Source organism: Alosa pseudoharengus, unplaced genomic scaffold (genome assembly GCF_046254945.1).
Source record: "Alosa pseudoharengus isolate Yale_2024_CS ecotype anadromous, Long Island Sound unplaced genomic scaffold, YU_APseudo_1.1 YU_APseudo_1.1_scf_16, whole genome shotgun sequence".
NCBI classification, from domain to species: Eukaryota; Metazoa; Chordata; class Actinopteri; order Clupeiformes; family Clupeidae; genus Alosa; species Alosa pseudoharengus.
The window spans coordinates 5,082,927-5,101,445 of record NW_027468630.1 but is presented as its reverse complement, the minus strand read 5'-3'; the positions used below and the strand labels follow the sequence as shown (position 1 = coordinate 5,101,445).

Below are 18,519 nucleotides of genomic sequence, written 5' to 3'. Positions count from 1 at the left end.
AGTTGTTAATAAGAGATAAATTAATTAAAACATAACATATCTAGAATACAATACGTAAAGTTTATCACTTTTTCTTAAAAGGTCAGATACCAAAGAAAAACTAAAAAATATTTGGCTCAAATATTACGTATTACGTGGTACGTTATCTGACGTCATCTGCCATGAGTTGCTAGCAGAGTTTATATGAGGGGAACAAACAACCACAGGGACCACAAGTGAAAAAAGAGAAATTCAGTGGAATTAATGCTGAGAGAGTCATATGTAGAACGAACAAAATTAACACTCAAATTTAGACTTGATCTGCAAAACTACCCAAAGCAGGTAGCTAATTGGTTAGCCTGTTGGTAGCGAAGCCTTTCAGTTAGTGTTCTTTCTGTTAGATTAGCTTTCAAGATGAAAGATGTTGCAGGGTACCTCAACCAACAACAGAGCATCAGTTCAACCCCCGAAATGGCGGCTGAATGGCACTCACTGGAGGACCTATATAATAAAAAGTGAGGCTTCGGCGTTATTTTATCTATCTATCCGTGCTGATGAGCTTACCATGGTAGCTACTAGCACTTCTAGCTACCTAACACTTGGAAATGTCAGTTAGCTAACACCGAGTAGCTAGCTTGGGCTAAAGAGTAGATTTACCTCAGCGAGACTCAGCACACCTTACAAGTAGCAGCTAACTTCAGTCGAATGTTGCGTGGAAACATTCACCAGTTCACGGGTCATATGTTCACCTGTCCCCAACTAGTCTGTAAGGGAATAATGTTAGCTGGTCACGACTGTCTACAATCTGACTGCAGCAATGCAAAAAAAGTATCAAAGAGCCGCTTTAAACCTCTCTGAAATTATATGTGAAGTTATGATTATAACTGTTCTTGGTAATAGCTCCCCTTTTTTGTCTTAGTTATGTTTCTATGTGCACATCTCACTGTTATTCATATAGTCATGTATGGTTTGCTGTCAGATGTTGAACTTTTGAACGGTTTTTCAGGTTGTGGCACCAGTTGACCCTGAAATTGACCGACTTTGTGAAAGACCCCTGTTTTAGCACGGGTGATGGCCTAATTCAGGTAAACGCACGAGAATCGACACTGATGTAACGTTAGGCTACTAAGCTTACACTTTGCTACTCTGGGTGTAGTGTTCCATTGGTATTTGACTTGCTTTTTTCACTTTTGTAGCTCTATGAGAACTTCTTGAGTGACTTTGACCACAGGTAAAACAATCTCTTAATCAATTTTCCATAATTGCTGAAATTTAACGTATTTGCCATTTTCTTAACCATCCTCTCTGATTTATTTTGAATCTATACAGAATCAATCCACTCTCCTTAATGGAAATAATTCTGTATGTTGTTAGACCAATATCAGGTAATTATTTAATATTTACTGCAACACCCATGTAGCCAAATGAAAGACTTGGATGTTATAATAACAAAATATTATACTTTTTGTTCAGATCCTAAAGATGCCATAACATTCCTTGAGAAGACAAAAGAAAAGGTACTATTTTAGTAGCCTAAAGAATGCCATTGGCATGGAAGAAAGTCCAGGGCAGGCCCACTGAAAATGGAGAATTGACAAAGCAACATGCAATACATGCTAGGGCTGTTCGATTATGACAACAATCATTATCACAATTATTTTGTTCAATATTGAGATCACGATTATTAAACATGATTAATCAGTGATTTTGGAACCATCATCTATATTCAGAACTTAACATTTTTACATTTTTAAATTTCATTTGAAATATAATCCAACAGAAACAAATACTTGCAAAAAGATAATGCACATGACAACTCAAGACAAAAGAAAATAATTGTTATCAAAACTAAATGTAGCAAATGAATCATTATATTTAGATTATGTTCTCATGGAAGTCATAATCATGATTAATCGATTAATTCGCACTGCCCTAATACATGCCATTGTACTTTTTGGTCTCTTGGTTGCTTTATTAGGTGAAGAGCAATGATGAGGCATTAATACTCTGCAAGACCTCCATCGGAAGCCTTAAACTAGAAATCAATGATCTTCCTGCCACAAAGGTACGCAGACATTTAGTTATATTTGGTGTGATTCTAATGAAGTGATTCTGTCTTACCAGAGTGCCCTTTGTTGCTAACTTTACAGAAGCTTGTTGAGGAAGTGGAGGAGACTCTGAATAATTTGGCAGGTGTTACTTCAGTTCATGGGCGCTTCTATGATTTATCTAGCAAGTACTATCGCTTTGTTGGGAACCACGCCCTCTACTACAGAGATGCTTTACGATACTTGGGTTGTGTGGATATTAAAGACATTCCAGGTAATGTTTATTTCTGAGATTTGCTCCAAAGTCCATAATAACCACACCATAATAGTTTAGGCTTAACAGTCTCATTCATGTCTGTACATTATGAGGTAATGAAACAAGTGTGGTAAGTGAATATTAACCTGATAAATACATACACTGTATATCAGGTTATGTGATTGCCTTTACCAGAGGTTTGAATGTGTAATCACATATTTATAATGTTCTGCTATTTTAGAGACCGAGAAACAAGAGAGGGCATTCACCCTGGGCCTTGCAGGACTTTTAGGAGAAGGTGTTTACAACTTTGGTGAACTTGTAAGTGCTTTTCACATCCTAAACGTTCACCCTTTACCATACCCTTTACTACATCATTTAGGAAGCTGTCCTATTCACTGTTTATCATTATCTGTGTCTAGCTCATGCACCCTGTACTGGAGACTCTGAGAAACACAGACAAGCAGTGGCTGATCGACACCCTCTATGCCTTCAATGGAGGCAATGTCGAGAAGTTCCAGGCACTGAAATCAGCATGGGGCCAACAGGTGACGTCTGATATGGCCCTCTGTTTTCTTTTCCTCACTGTTTTGAGATTATTGCTTGAGAGAGCTTTGATTTGCTTTGGCTTTTTTTTATGGGTGTTGCGCAGATGGTATAAACAACAGGAAAACAACAATGATGTGTATTGCCAAAGTTTCCCCATGGGGACATTACTAGGAAACATAATTTGAGCCAGTAATTTCAGCTGCAAATGTCACATGAGTCATCTCGATAGAAACACTGGGAAATTACATGGGGAACACACTGATTGGCTGATGGCAGGAGCATCAACCATGGTACGCTTAATTCAAGTATGCAAGCCAAGCTGTAATAGGCTGCAGGCAAGCCGAAACATTTGTGTCCTGGTTTAATCTCAGGGAGAATAGAAACCAGCAGTGCAAAATCATTAAGTAAACTCAGAAATTGAAATGTATAATGTAAATGTATTTGTATACTTGCAAGCAATGTCTTGTTTTGGAAGTATAATTATGACCGCAGTGCAGCGAAGCGGCGGTCATATAGGTTTAGTCAGATTTTATTTTTTTTCGCATGTCCAAATTTCCGTTAAGGATTCCCGGGACACTGAAAGACCGGGGTAGACGAAACTTGGTGGGCATGTAACCCCATATGGATAGCATGGAACCATAGTTTTTCGTTTTGATCTGTAGCCCCCCCGCTGGAGGGTAGGGCAGACACAGTTTTCTGTGAATATCTCGAGAACCGTAAGGTTTAGGACAGGGGTGGGCAAACTTTTTGGCTCAAGGGCCACATTGGGTTTTGAAAATTGGCCGGCGGGCCACACAACCCCCCCCCCCTCCCCCCGACGACACACGCCTAAAAAAATACATTTTTTATAGCCTATAATTTAGTATGAAAAGTATTTGTTTTAAAATAGTGCTAATTTGTTTTAAAAATACTGCTAATTTTATGCTGTTAAACAAATGTATAAATTGTACACTATCGCTTTAAGACAGTCGCTTTAATTCACGTTTATTTCTCAATGATCTTCTGCCTGCTCCACTATGGCTAGTGCTGTACCTACGGCTGGGCCCTCTCACAGTTTTTAAATGGTCAGTAGTGGGAACTACTGTTGCCTTCATGATTTCCTTTTAAAACTTTCTTATAAGGAGGAGATATCAATTATCAACAATCACAAGCCAGCTGGAACCTGCGGCTCTCTCTCCCTCTCGTGAGTGCAGACGCTTTCCCAATTAAATGGATTGCATATGTTCACGTTAGATCTGCTGCAAAGGAGATAACTAAGAGTTAAATTAGTTTAACATGATGTTATCTCTATTTAACATGATGTTTTGACATTGACATTGTAAACGTTATCTAAGGAGAGTGAAAAGCAGTTTGCAGTAAAGCTAACCAACGTCTATCGCAGGAAAAAAATAGCGAGCAGCCTGATAACTAGCCTAAATGAAATGCTCGGCGGGCCGGATGAAAGTGCTTGGCGGGCCGGATCCGGCCCGCGGGCCGTAGTTTGCCCATCCCTGGTTTAGGAGGACCATTTTTTTTTTTGTATGTTGATCTCAAGGGGCCATGTCAACCCATTCCATAACCACTCATTTCATGTATAGCGCCACCTAGTTAAACACAAAAAAGTAAAAATGAGGTGTTGTAATCGCAGGTATCTCTGACCTAACATAGTCAAAACTGCACGGAATTGGTGTAGTAGTGTAGGATCATTATGACACCCTCTGAATGCACGCCAAGTTTCGTGAAATTCCGTTCATGGGGGGCCACACAATAAATTAATTTATGTTACTACACCAACTGGCCTGTAGGTGGCCGGAGACAGTTTTCTGTGAATATCTCGAGAACCGTAGGGCCTAGGAGGTCCACCTTTTTTTTGTATGTTGGTCTTAAGGGGGCATGTCAAGCAATGCAAGCAATGTCTTGTTTTGGAAGTATAATTATGACCGCCGCGCAGCGAAGGTTTAGTCAGATTTTTTTTTTTTTTTTTTTTTTTTCGCATGTCCAAATTTCCGTTAAGGATTCCCGGGACACTGAAAGACCGGGGTAGACGAAACTTGGTGGCCATGTAACCCCACATGGATAGCATGGAACCATCGTTTTTCGTTTTGATCTGTAACCCCCCTGCTGTACTGGACCCCCCGAAAGGAGGGTAGGGCAGACAGAGTTTTCTGTGAATATCTTGAGAACCGTAGGGCCTAGGATGACCAATTTTTTCTGTATGTTTGCCTCCAGGGGTCATGTTAACCCATTCCATGTGCACACATGTGCATAAACAGATACACACGCACACACATACATTCACAGTAATCATACGTATGACACATACTCACACAGTAGACATATGTACGCATTCATGCACATGCACAAACACACATACGCAGGCAAACACACAAGCACGCACACACACACACACACACACACACACACACACACATAAACATAAATGTGTACACGCACACATGCACACAATTCAAGAATTTCTCAGAATTATGAACAGGCAAGATGGGGGTGGGGTTGTATAAAATGAATTTTACATGTGAAATCTATGAACTAATCATGTTTTGGTACTTGTTGTCTAGCAGATACCAGTGAGAATTGAGTGTGGCTAATGCAATTTAGTGAGACAGTTAGAATCATATAGGCCTTTCAGCGTGATTTATTTTTGTGGAAAAAATGTGCTGGACTGGGCGGCGGTCATATTTTTTACCGCTCTGCGGTACATCTAGTTTTTACTACAATCTGACCACTAGGGGCTCACTGTATGTGATAGGCCAAATGTTCCCCCTTTACAACTTGAAGATGAAATAGAATGGAAAACAGTGTTTCCCACAGAATTAAATTATATTTGTGGTGGTAGGTGACGGGGGGTGTTTTGGACAAATTTGCACAACGTGGTTATGATGCTACCTGGATTTAATCACGAAAATCATTGTGTGGTGGTCAGTGTTGATATTGTGGTGGGCCGCCACAAATAAGTCAATGTATGGGAAACACTAGAATACCACTTTTACCTTTGCTTGGTTGAATAAGGAGACTTTGGTGCATGGCATGTTTCCTTCTTCATATGCAAATCTCAGACTTTGAAATGACAAAAAAAAAATGGGCTGATCTGAACAAAGACAGACTTTGTCACAAATACATATTGTGACGCAAACCATCCCTCTGATCACTACCTCCCTCCACATGTTACATTATCACTCCCAGTTAAAGATTCAGGTAGACGTTGCTGGAGCCTATTGTGAACGGTATGCGTAAAGCTCACTTAGTTATTGATGTGGGTGCTAGATAAGCATGAGGGGGTTCTAGATATTTGCTAAAATGGGCCATTTTATTCCCCAGCCTAATTATAGGGTTGTAAATGGGCTTGTAAAATAGTATCTAAGTGTTTTTGAAAGACCTTTGCATATCTTTTATGTTAACATCAGAGAACAAGGTAAAATACTCTGTTCATCTATTCTATGTAATCTTTTAGGTGGCTTTTTCCTATTATGTTATGTACATCATAGATATGTGTGTTTGAACATACTAAAAGATTCCTGTTAAAAGTCTCCTCTGAAAGTTAAAAGAAAATGGAATTTCTGGTTGTTCCAGCCCGACCTTGCAACCCATGAAGCCAAGCTGATGCAGAAAATCCAACTGCTTTGTGTGATGGAGGTAAACAAATTTCTTAAAAAGGAAAAAAAAATGCTTTTTTATGACCCCAAAATGACCCATTATTCATTTTTTGCTCTGACACAGATGACCTTTACCCGTCCAGCCAATAATCGACAGCTCACCTTTCAGGAGATTGCCCAGAGTGCTAAACTCCCAGTAAACGAAGTAAATGGCTGAGTAATACTTCCACTTGTTATTGTTATCAATGGAATGATTTGTGTTTTAGATTCAAATAATGCATTTTTGTGTTTGATCTCAGGTTGAATTGCTGGTGATGAAAGCTTTATCAGTTGGACTGATTAAAGGCAATATAGATGAGGTAGACCAAAAAGTTCAGATGACGTGGGTTCAGCCAAGAGTCCTTGATCTGAATCAGGTAAGAACTGTAAACTCTGGATTGTTTTTCCCCCTAAGGTTGAGGGCCCGAGTTTAATAACATAATCTCTGGGAGGAAAGCTACGTTAAGGCAGGGCGAGACCTCTGCCGTAGTGAATTTGAATACACCAATCACATGCCAGCACAAACCAGTGTTAAATTCTGATCTATTTATTGTATAAAAAATGTTAATAACATCCCTTTACGATAAGAATGGGACATTCTGCCATCCTTGAGTTGATATTTGGAGTTCAGAGAGGTTTCATTTAACTATTCAAACTATGCGCTCTGATTTCAACTTCATGCGTGACATTGTTCAACAGTTCAAGTTCATGAGAACGCAACCTAGACCAGTCTTATCATGTAGGCTACTCCTCACTACTGATCCTGCTTTATTAGTAGCTTATATTCACCCCCTGTAATATAGGATATACCATTTTGATAGTATATCTAGCAATGTGCAAACAAATTTCTTATCCAAGTTGCTGAAAAATGGAACGACCTTAAAGTGTATGACACCCAAACTTAAATCAGGTATGCATATGTAATTTCTCTCCAAACTATTTGTCCACTCTAGACTATGCATAAATAGACTACATCAAGTAGACTACATTATTTTCAACCATGGTCTATCCGTAGATGGTGATATAGTATTTCAATGCGTGGCCAACACATATGATACAAAGTGGCAGTTTGGGCTACAAACATCAAAATGTTAAAGTAGACAAACCAATCTTCCTGTGTATCAAAACTTGCAGTGTTGTCGGTTAATTCATTCATCTCTTTTTGCACGTCTTTCCAATTAATACCAATGCCAGACAAGAATAGAATATTACAATAGTAGGACTATCGAGACAAACTCCTAAGCCTATGGTCATTTTTTTGGCATAATCAAAATAGCCCTAATGGGATTCAATTGAAAATATTTTATTTCCATAGAAAATGCAGCTGCCCTCTTTTTCTAAATATTTTTAATATTTTATATATTTAATATTTCAGGATTAATTTAAGCACTATGCCTACATGTAGGCCTATCTTTTCCATAGACTCTTGCTAATGCTCTGAGGCTGCAAATGTGTGATTCAACGTGACTCAAATGTATGTAGTATGGCATTTAAAACAGGTCTGAAAAGCTACAACCATGTACTTGTGAATTTAATTGTTTGGAACAGCAGAATAAATGCTATATATTCCTAGTAAAACCAGTCTGACATGCAGCAATATTGACATTTTAAAGGCTACTGTAAGATGCATTACATTTAATGGTATTGCTCAACACTGTTATAGTGTTTATGCCAAACATCAGAAGGCTACACCGGAAAACAGGTGTCATCACATCAGCTTGTCAAGTAATAACGCTGATTTGAACACAAACACAGTAAAAATAATGATAAATAACCATATGTAGGTGTATAGGTTATATTTAAACATTGTTATATGTTTGGACCACTGATTTAGTTGGATACTCAAATGTTGAAGGTTGATTTATTTTTTTTATTTTTTTTTTTCTTCTGTTTTCTTTTCATGCTTTTGTACAAAACAACAATGTCAAAGACGATAAAACCGAATTTAAAATGCAGGTTAACTGTATTTTAGTTGACGATAGCTGAATTGCTGTCAAAATCAATGTTATCACTCGATAAGCGGATGTGATTAGACCTGTTTAACCCTATTGGTCGGCTTTAACCAAATCTTCTATTACCGTAATTAACTTTAGCCTGGCTCTGCCCACTCTGTGTGCCTGACCACACCTTGCATCCAGTGCGCATGCACTCCCGTTATCTAACGGAGATTCTTTTCAAAAATGTGGGCCCTGTATGTTAATTATGTACAATTATCAGCCAAATTTATAATTTTTCCGTGAATGAATTTACAACATATTCTGCTTTCCATTACATTAAGAAAAAGATTTCTAAAGATTAATATAAATTACAATAGGTATATTGCTACTTTTTTCTCCATAGAGGCATATGTAATTTTGTGCCCTACTTGTAATGCTATATAGATTTTGCCGTAAAGAAAGAAATTGCGGTTACTTATTCTCAAATGAGAAGTCAGAAATGTAAGATGTACATAACCTTTTTTCTTTTTATCATTATCCACTGAATATACAGTATATATGTAGGAATAGTTGAAATGAACCCCAGAATGAGACCAGATCTTGGCAGAGATGTACCATTCAGTATTTCCAGGGTAGACAATAATAATAATAATAATAATAATAATAATCATAATAATAATAATACTAATAACAATAAACAACAATGTCTGCATGGCCTTGACTTTACTGTAAATGGTGAGTCAAGATGTGATGTGTAAATGTGGCTGTTATATTTGCAGATAAAGGGCATGCACGAGCGTCTGGAGAGCTGGTGTGGAGATGTGAAGAACATGGCGGTGTTGGTGGAGCATCAGGCTCACGACATTCTCACGTAGACATCCGTCACTGCAAACAAAATGGGTTGACATTTCTTGCACTTGTATTACACGTTTTACAGCAGTGTGCAGGAGGAAATGGCATTCATTCCAGATTAATACATTGCCATTTCTTGCTTTTGTCTGTGAATGGTCCATTTAACATTTTTGTTCTGTGCATGCAATGTTCAATGTTGCCAATGACTTGTAAGATAAAACCTAAAACCTCAAATAAAAGTTATATGAAATAGATTTCCTCTCAATTCTTTTATTCGCTTCCTTTACTATTAACTATTGGCAATGCTGCCAGATAACCATGGCAGTATATGTTACATTACTTTTCAAAGGTTTCAAATATTAGATAGATAGATAGATACAGTGATGGCCAAAAGTGTTGGCACCCATGCTAAAGTTGACTGAAAAGAGGAATATAAAATCATCTTGGAAATTGATCTTAATGCCTTAAGTGAAGAATTAGGAAATATCTAACCTTTAAGGACACCAATTTTCTTAGTGAATGAATAATGTATCATAAATAAATAAATGTTCTTCCTTAAAATACAGGGGTCATAAGTATTGACACCCCTATGTTAAATTCCCATACAGACAGGCAGATTTTTATTTTTAAAGTCCAGTTATTTCATGGATCCAGAATACTGTGCATCCTGATAAAGTTACCTTGGCCTTTGGAATTAAAATAGCCCCACATCATCACATACCCTTCACCATACCTAGAGATTGGCATGGGTGTTATTTCAGTTAGCCTATTAGCTGGTTTGATTTGCATTGAGCTCAATGAGCATCAATTCAATACCCATGTGAAAAGAGCCATTTTTAAAATAAGATGAAATAATAATTTAAAAAAAAATCCTTAAGTAAAACGATATCACAAAGTATGATATCTGGGTAAATATCAAAAACAAATACAGAAGCTAAATTTACTGATTTATGGAAAACACTGCAAGGCTTTTTCCCTTGATGTGTTCCAAATACAAAGGAAAAGCAATAAACAAATTGCAATATTCTATTTACAAAAACAATCCACAATGAAAAAAGCAATGCATCCCCAAAGTGGGCTTAGAATGACTGATTTAATGCATCAAATAAACAAAAGAATCCTGATACCTGCCCTCATATTTTTGCAATCTCTTTTTCTTTTTAAACCAGAGAGGAAGGAGAAGAAATTAGGCTACGTAATTAGGAAAAGCAGCATATACCCACAGGGACGCAGTGGAGCTCAAATACAAACTGTGCTTCCAGTGGTTCAGTTTCTATCTCTTTAAGAGGCAGCATGTGTGGGGGAGGGGTATTGGCTGGGGTGGAACAGTTCTGTGTTGAGCAGAATCTAGACACTGAGCATCATATGGCTAGGATGGATATGGGTTAAATACAAAGATTGGGATATACAAAACCCTATAGGGGAAGATACAAAAGGCTGAAGAGAGGAATATTGGTGATATTTGTGACTCCGGCACAGCATCTTCTAAGGGAAAAGGCTTCAGCTCCATATCGCAGCAGGAGCTTGGAGAGGAAGGAGAGAGGAAGGCAGAAAAAAAGCAAAGCAAGGGAAGGAACACTGCTCCAGACCTGGATGTAAAGGTTTGTACACAGAGCTGGCCTCCGATCCTATTTTTCACTGCATGCTACATATTCATAACAAATATACCTCTATTGATATATAGATTTTTTTAAATGCCTGGTGCGGTGCAATTCTTTCCCCTGTATCTCTCCATTTTTGTGTGCCGGTGCGGCACGCCGAGGGGGGCGATGTAATGTCTGATTGAGCATATCAGTGCTGCTGTGTGGATCTCAGGCTGTGGAAAAAAACAGGCCTTGTTTGCCTACAGATCTCCACAACGCGTGCAAGCGAGAGAGAGAGAGAGAGAGCAACGGAGAAGAGCGAAAGAGAAAGAGAACGAGAGCAAGGGAGAGCGGAGCGGTGCGGGGCCGAGGGACTGTGGAGTGGAGAGGGATCGAGAAGCTCACGATCAGCATGCCCACGGGTGGAGGGGCCCAATGACGGAAGCAGCAGCGCTGTTACAGTAGGCCCTACCTCTCTTTCAGGGAGCCAGGAGGAGACGACAATAATGAACATGCTCTGAGAAGTTTTCTACATCAGATTTATCTGAGACAGTTCTTTCCTAATTTCGTATTTTTTTCTTTTTGTATTTTTTATTGTTTTTTTTTTTTGTTTGTTTTTTTTAAAGCTACGCCTTTCCCCGAAAAGGAGCAAAAAATTAACCTCACCTCGACCACATTATCCCCACGCCTACCTTTTATTGATTAGTACCTGTTTTCCTTGACATTCTGAGGATTTGCCAAAACCTGTTTCATGCATGTCCACTGGAGGCAGGTTTGACTTTGATGATGGGGGGTCGTACTGTGGAGGGTGGGAACAGGGTAAGGCCCACGGGCGGGGGGTCTGCACGGGGCCCCAGGGCCAGGGGGAGTATGCCGGGGCCTGGAGCCATGGCTTCGAGGTCCTGGGGGTGTACACCTGGCCCAGCGGGAACAGTTACCAAGGCACATGGGCACAAGGCAAGCGCCACGGCATCGGTGTGGAGAGCAAAGGCCGGTGGGAGTACAGGGGCGAGTGGACACAAGGATTTAAAGGCCGCTACGGGCAGCTGGAGAGCACAAGCAGCGGAGCTAAGTATGAGGGGACCTGGAGCAATGGTTTACAAGATGGATATGGCACTGAGACATACTCTGATGGAGGTGAGTATGAACCCCTTAGTAAACACCTTTTCTGCTCATTTCTCCTCATTCAGACTAAACTGAATTGATGGGGATGCCTTTAATTCAATCTCTGTCTTTTAGTAGCATCTATATTATCTTGTATTGCTGCAGAGTAGGGAGACACATAGGTGGAGCAAGCTTAGCGCTGAAAAGACCCCATAACCTTAGGGCATGTCAATGTCTGTATCGATGTGAGGCAAGCATCACTGTAGTTCACTGTTGGGGTCACTGTAGGCAAAGTGACATAAGGAATTACACACATCTGGAACTGCTTTTTGCAATTATATAAGACTGCAGTCTGTTCATGAATAAGCCTACTATAGGTATACCTTTTGGCAGCAAAAGGCTTTCTACATGTATGGCCTTATATAATGACTAACGGTGCTGCATGCAGGGAGACTGTGATAAGATGCCTGTCCAACTTGGACTAAAATGGATCTTACCCTTCCACCATATCAGCTTACTCGGCTTCTCTGCATTGGTCTGAAGACGCCTCTGTACAGTAAATTGCCATGGAAACCTAGAGACAGCAGGCAGGTCATCGTGTCACCAGAGAATGCTGTTCTGAGCTCTGATTGGTCGTGTGGCAATATGTGTCTTTTGCTGACTTAAGTGCTGCCATGGTTGTTTGATAATTATTGTCGGAGAGGAGGGTTTTTTACATTAGCCGATGAAGAGAAGCACCGGCCGTGGGATATGTGTCGGAAACAAGTCCTCATTTCTTTGCCGTGCTGATTCATAACCCCCTTAAACGCAACTCGATTTTGGAGGAAACGCCTGATACTAACTACAAAACACTGATTTTGCGCACGGCAAATATGTTTTTTAAAAACGCCACAAAAAACATTCTACTCCACGGCCCATATGTTTGCCTAATTGGGAGACTTGCACTCATTTCGATTATTTATTTCGGATGTCCTATTCATCACTGCGCTGATCGATTAGTAGGTCTACAACACATCGGCGCTTCCCATGGTGATTCCACGTGCCTCCCTCAATTTCAGGACCTAGGACAGTTCATGGGTCAATTTGATAATTAGATGCCGGAACTGTTCAATAGTGGCTACAGCGTGTGCGTGTTCATTCATTTGCGTGTGTGGAATGCTGCTAAAATACGTAGAAAACAGGCAATTAGAACGCAATAAATGGCAGATAATTTAACGAGTTTATTATATTTATGTCTAGCCTAAATTAAAAATGTATGTGTTATATTTCATTCTTAGTAAAAAAAAACTTTCTATGGCCACAGACTTTGGAAACGTAAGAATTTTTCAACCCGGTCCCTATTTTTAGACCAATTTGGGTCCAAATCTTTTACTAGGGACAAAATGATCGAAATTGAGTAATACCCCTGGAATTGAGTAGGCCTAACAACTTGCAACCATAAAACGGCTATACAATGTCCCAAAATCCAAAACCTTCAGTTTAATAACACAACCAATGGCTGAAACGTCTGCAACTACAGTCTCCAATAACTGAATGCTTGTTGAATCTGGTATGCTTTTGAGAATTTTTTTTCTGTTTAACTACAGTTTATTTTCCCTCTTGAAAACTATTTTCCTTCCTAGGAACGTACCAAGGCCAGTGGCTGGGGGGGATGCGTCACGGATACGGAGTTCGACAAAGTGTGCCTTATGGCATGGCGGCTGTCATTCTCTCCCCTCTGCGCACCTCCATAAACTCCCTGCGCTCGGAGCACAGCGAGGGGCCGTCGCAGGAGGACGGCAGCGCTGGTGGGGTGGGCGGGTCTGCGGGGAGCCCCGTCGGGCGCGGCGGCTTCGTGCTGTCCGCTCACGGCGACGCCGAGCGGCAGCGGAAAAGGAAGGGCCGCTTCCGTCAGTCCATCCTGAGCGGCCTGAAGCTGCGCCGCTCGGAGTCCAAGAGCTCCCTGGCCAGCCAGCTGAGCAAGCAGAGCTCCTTCTGCAGCGAGGCCGGCATGAGCACCGTCAGCTCGGCCGCCTCCGACATCAACTCCAACGTCAGCCTGGGCGAGGTCGAGCTGGGCAACAGCGTGGACGCCACGGTGACGGAGATCTATGCCGGCGAGTGGAGGAACGACTGGCGGACGGGCTGGGGGGTGTGCAGGCGCTCTGACGGCCTGCGGTACGAAGGGGAGTGGCTGGCCAACAAACGTCACGGCTATGGCTGCACCACCTTCCCCGACGGCACCAAGGAGGAGGGGAAGTACAAGCAGAACGCACTGGTAAGTGGCAAGAGGAAGAACCTCATCCCACTGCGCGCCAGCAAGATCCGGGAGAAGGTGGACCGTGCTGTGGAGGCCGCAGAGAAGGCTGCAGACATCGCCAAGCAGAAGGCTGAAATAGCACTGTCCAGGTATAGGCCTCACAAACTATATACAGTGTGTCATGATACATGATTCACATTGTTGCTTCTGTACACACACACACACAAGAACAATAATAACTCCCCACTTGATTTTGAGATTCTGACCGCATGTACATAGCACTTAAACATTTGTTGATTGTTTTGTCTTTTCAGAATGAGCCATGCCAGAGGAAAAGCAGAGGCTGCCGAGGGTGTTGCACAGAGAGCCCTGGAGGAATGCCGTCTAGCCAGGGTCATTGCCAAAGAACTCTCCCCCTCCTTTAATCACTATGGGAATGGTCAGTTCATTTTTATGTGTATTACAGAAAGGCAGAAATTTGGCAAGTTACAAAGGGGCAATGTTTAATGCATGTCATGTACATAGTTGTAATTGAATGTATGATTTGCAAATTGATTAAATGCATCCACAGAATGTCAGTAATATCATGTGTACAAAGCTCTGGTTTGAGGGGCTGAGTAGCTCCTTCCTCTCAATAACGTCAGCCCATGGGTGTCGGAGTAATGCTTAATTGGCTCATAAGTCTCCATTGTCCTCCATAAGCTGTATTGTAGCTTTCTGACCTAACATCCCTCCTTCTCATTCGCCTCTGTGCGCAGGGCTGGAGTGCAGGCGGCAGGAGAGGAAGGAGAAGGACATAGAGGTGATGTCGACCGGCACGGACAGCCCGGAGCTCTGCACGCCGGACACCACGCCTCCCGTCCTGACGCCGGATCGGAGCCCCGTGCTGAGCAGCCCGTCGTCGCCGCCCTGCAGCCCGCCGTCGAACCGCGCCCGCAACGCCTGCTTCATGCGCCAGGGCGCCGTGGACGAGCAGGGAGGCGCCGAGATCCAGGTCCTGGTGGAGGGGAGGGGGGGCGTGGACCACCTGAGGGGTGGCGGAGGGAACGGCTGGTCGGCCGACATGTATCCCACCCGGAGGGGGAGCAAGGGGGAGAGCAGTCGCTCGACCACGCCGTCCCTGCTGGAGGAGGCCGAGCTGGGTCACATGAACGGCCACGAGCAGACCAACGCCAATCACAAGTCACGGGAGAACGTCTCCTTCAATCACAAGCCCATCGAGCACTCCCCCTCCGAGAAGTTGTGGGAACACAAGCCCTCCACCCAGAAGCCCTGGAAGCATGCACCGTCGAACCACCGCTCCAGACAGTACTCGGCGCCTAACCATCGGGAGTGGGAAAACTCCTCTTCCAACCACAAGTCCTGTGAGCGTGACTCTTCCAAACCACAGGTGCACATCTATTCCAATCACAAGGCTCTGGGGCACAGTCTGCCCAATCACAAGAACCACGAGCACGCTTCTTCCAATCACAAGCCAAAGGAGTACATATCCACACAACACAAGCCAAAAGATCACATCCCTTCCAATTACAACCCTCGAGAGCAGCATGCACCCTCCTCCTATCGCAAACCCCATGACCACGTCTACTCCAATCACAAACCGAGCCAGCCGACGTCCAATCACGTCGTGGGCAAACCCGCCTTGTCTGACTTCAAGCCCATCGAGCCGGATAGGGAGTGCTCCCCCGTGGGCTGGGCCGCCGAGAACACCGCCACCCAGTGGAGCCCCTCCCGCTCCCACCTGCTGGAGCAAGACGAGGAAAGGGTGGATGACTACAGGGTGGAGATGAGGCTTCAGCCCCAAGAGTCCTTCCCCCAGCAACACTTGGGCTCAGGCAACGAGTGTGCGGGTCCCAAAGGGCACAACTCACAGAGACTGAGGCTGAGGAACCATGAAAGCAAAGACTGGGGTCTCTCGGCCAGAGAAGGGTCCATGGACTCGGTACAAATGCTGGACAGCCTGAATGTAGGGGTGGACCTGGAGGAGTGGCCGCTGCACAGGGACGTCACCCTCTCCCCACCCCTCACATCATCCCCCATCACACTGGAACACGAGGGGGAGCATCTAAACCTGATCAAATCAAACTCAGTAAGTATGAGAACAAAGTCCTTTCACTCAGTATATGACATTTTTATCCGTATTATTGTTATCCATAGTCCTGTATAAAACCCTATATGTGTCCAAATTGTTTATGCATAGTCCCGTTATAGCGACCTATAATGTGTCAACTTGCAATACTACTAATAGACGTAAATACAGTTCATTTATGAACAACTTAATTTCTGTTAACTGTTGGTTTGAACTTCATGAGTAAATGACGAAATGCTCTCTTTTCTGTTTGCAGGGTTCCAGCTCCATTCTAGTGGTCATGGTGATTTTACTCAACATCGGGGTCGCCATTTTATTCATCCATTTCTTCATTTAACATCATGTATGGCCTGCATTAATGATATAAGCATTGCCATCATAAATTGCACATTATTTTAGTTTAAGTCCACTTTTTGGACAAAATTCATATTGGCTAAGTGCTACATCCTCACCGATGTATTTAAGTATTTCTGTCACCGTTCCATTAGTTTTAGTATTCTAACTTTGTTTTCCTCTCAGCTCAATATAAAGGCCCATGTAAGGTATTGTTTAAGCTTTGCGATAACTACGGACATTTAGTTTTTAAAATATGAGACCTATACCTTATTCATTTGAACTTTTAACTCTCTTAATGAAATGTTTTATTTATTTGTATTTATTTATTTAAATTCATTATATATTTTGAGAGGAGATTCAGGCCTGCTGAGCAGCAAGATAGAATAGTGTAGTGAGATGGTCCCCTGTACAAAGACGTTGTAGCGCATGTAAGCTGGTCATGGGCAAATAGCACAGGATTTTGTTTAGCCAGGCCAAGACTACATGAACCCATAGCTTCCCCATATCTCCACATACCACATGCAAAACAACACCACCAATTTTATTAAGTGTAAGAAGTATGATCTACTGTATCTGAAAGGGCTTCATCGTCATACTCTGCATTGCTAAGGGAAAAAAATGTATAGATGTATGTTGTATTTGGGTGAGTGCACATCCATTATGTTCACACCCAACACAATCCCTGGGTCATCATCGATATTATGATGTGTCAGCACAAGCTCATCAAAACATGTTGTTGTACTCACTTCACAGCTAACACTGGCGCACCGTGGACACTATATCTTCCTGCCCCAACACACCCTCCCCACATCCTCGCACTGGATACCCAGTCTCCCTAAAAACACACCTCACCACCTCACCATCCTACATCTCTCACACACACACATCGGAACATTGCTGGTGGAGTATTCTGGCTCACGCTCTGTAAAGTTTGAGACTGTTATCTTATGACCACTGCTTTAAAAAAATATATTATATATTACTCAACAGTTAGCATCTTTTAACAGTTTGCAAGACATCTTTGAAAATGCTGAGTGCCTTTTTTACTTGAAAAATCATCCCAGCAAGCAGGCTTTGTTTAGGTGGCATTCTGAGGTCATAGGCTGGGGCATGGAACGATCTGTCTCTATCCCAATACATATTTGAACTGATAAAACTAGAAAAAGCTGTTTACTTTAGAGATGGCTTATTAAATCTGATGAGCCTGAGGAGATTTTTACAGCATGTTTGTTAAGCCTGTTTTCTTCTGGTGTTACTCTGTGTGAATTTCTGCCTGTCTCTCTATCCAGCAAAATAGGCGACAATAGGGACAACAGTGTAAAAATGCCAGCTTACGTTTCTCAGTGGAACCTGACTGAAATTATCTGAGTTACTGAATGATAAAACTGCTACTGTATATTTTATACTACTCACCCAGTGACATCATCATGTTGTGAAATCATTGCATGCCAAAGCATGCCTTTTCTTACTCAATGATTTATGAGGTTGTTTCCAAGTTATGTGGAAAATTAATAAATATGTTTGAAGTTAATGTGTCTCTCATTTGTCACATGACCTGTGCTGACACTTTAATGCATCCAGTCTCTGTAAGATAACCTACTTAACGGTTTTAACACATCAATAGCCCACAGTTGTGTCGGCCCTGTAGGATATATTAATATTAGTTATCTTAACTGATATAACAATAGCCTATAGCCTAGTGTTCTCTCTCCTGGTTCCCAATGCAATGGAATTTGGCGGCAAAACAACCTGCATATCAGCCAAGTGCATTTGGGGAACAAATCTAGGATAATTATTTGGGATAATTAGGCTACCTACTGTAAGACAGTGGTTGATAATAACGAGACGTATCCCTAATTCCATCCATCATTTTTGCACAAAAACCGGAGTAGCCCAAATGGGACGTATTGGAAACAGA

The 18,519-nt window shown here is 42.0% G+C and overlaps 2 protein-coding genes across 6 annotated transcripts; both read left to right on the top strand.

Annotated features, from left to right (window-relative positions):
- Positions 1–168: 168 nt before the first annotated feature.
- Positions 169–9,504, top strand: LOC143125399 (26S proteasome non-ATPase regulatory subunit 13-like). The gene is made up of 13 exons (XM_076286809.1): positions 169–494; positions 986–1,064; positions 1,176–1,210; positions 1,309–1,364; positions 1,453–1,496; positions 1,958–2,044; positions 2,130–2,301; positions 2,525–2,604; positions 2,706–2,831; positions 6,400–6,462; positions 6,547–6,627; positions 6,722–6,838; positions 9,178–9,504. Exons 1-13 carry the CDS (start codon positions 394–396, stop codon positions 9,271–9,273), a joined length of 1,137 nt encoding a protein of 378 aa, XP_076142924.1. The 5' UTR covers positions 169–393; the 3' UTR covers positions 9,274–9,504.
- A 1,870-nt stretch (positions 9,505–11,374) lies between these two features.
- jph3a (junctophilin 3a) lies at positions 11,375–18,108 on the top strand. 5 transcript variants are annotated; one of them, XM_076288050.1, is made up of 7 exons: positions 11,375–11,970; positions 13,560–14,325; positions 14,491–14,615; positions 14,935–15,340; positions 15,605–15,658; positions 15,851–16,265; positions 16,522–18,108. In XM_076288050.1, the coding sequence occupies exons 1-7, from the start codon at positions 11,589–11,591 to the stop codon at positions 16,600–16,602; spliced, it is 2,229 nt and encodes a 742-aa protein (XP_076144165.1). In that variant the 5' UTR covers positions 11,375–11,588; the 3' UTR covers positions 16,603–18,108. The 5 variants fall into 5 exon arrangements, with proteins under 5 accessions (XP_076144165.1, XP_076144164.1, XP_076144163.1 ...); XM_076288049.1 differs by lacking the exon at positions 15,605–15,658 and having other exon boundaries at positions 14,935–15,415; XM_076288048.1 differs by having other exon boundaries at positions 14,935–15,994; positions 16,064–16,265.
- Positions 18,109–18,519: the final 411 nt, after the last annotated feature.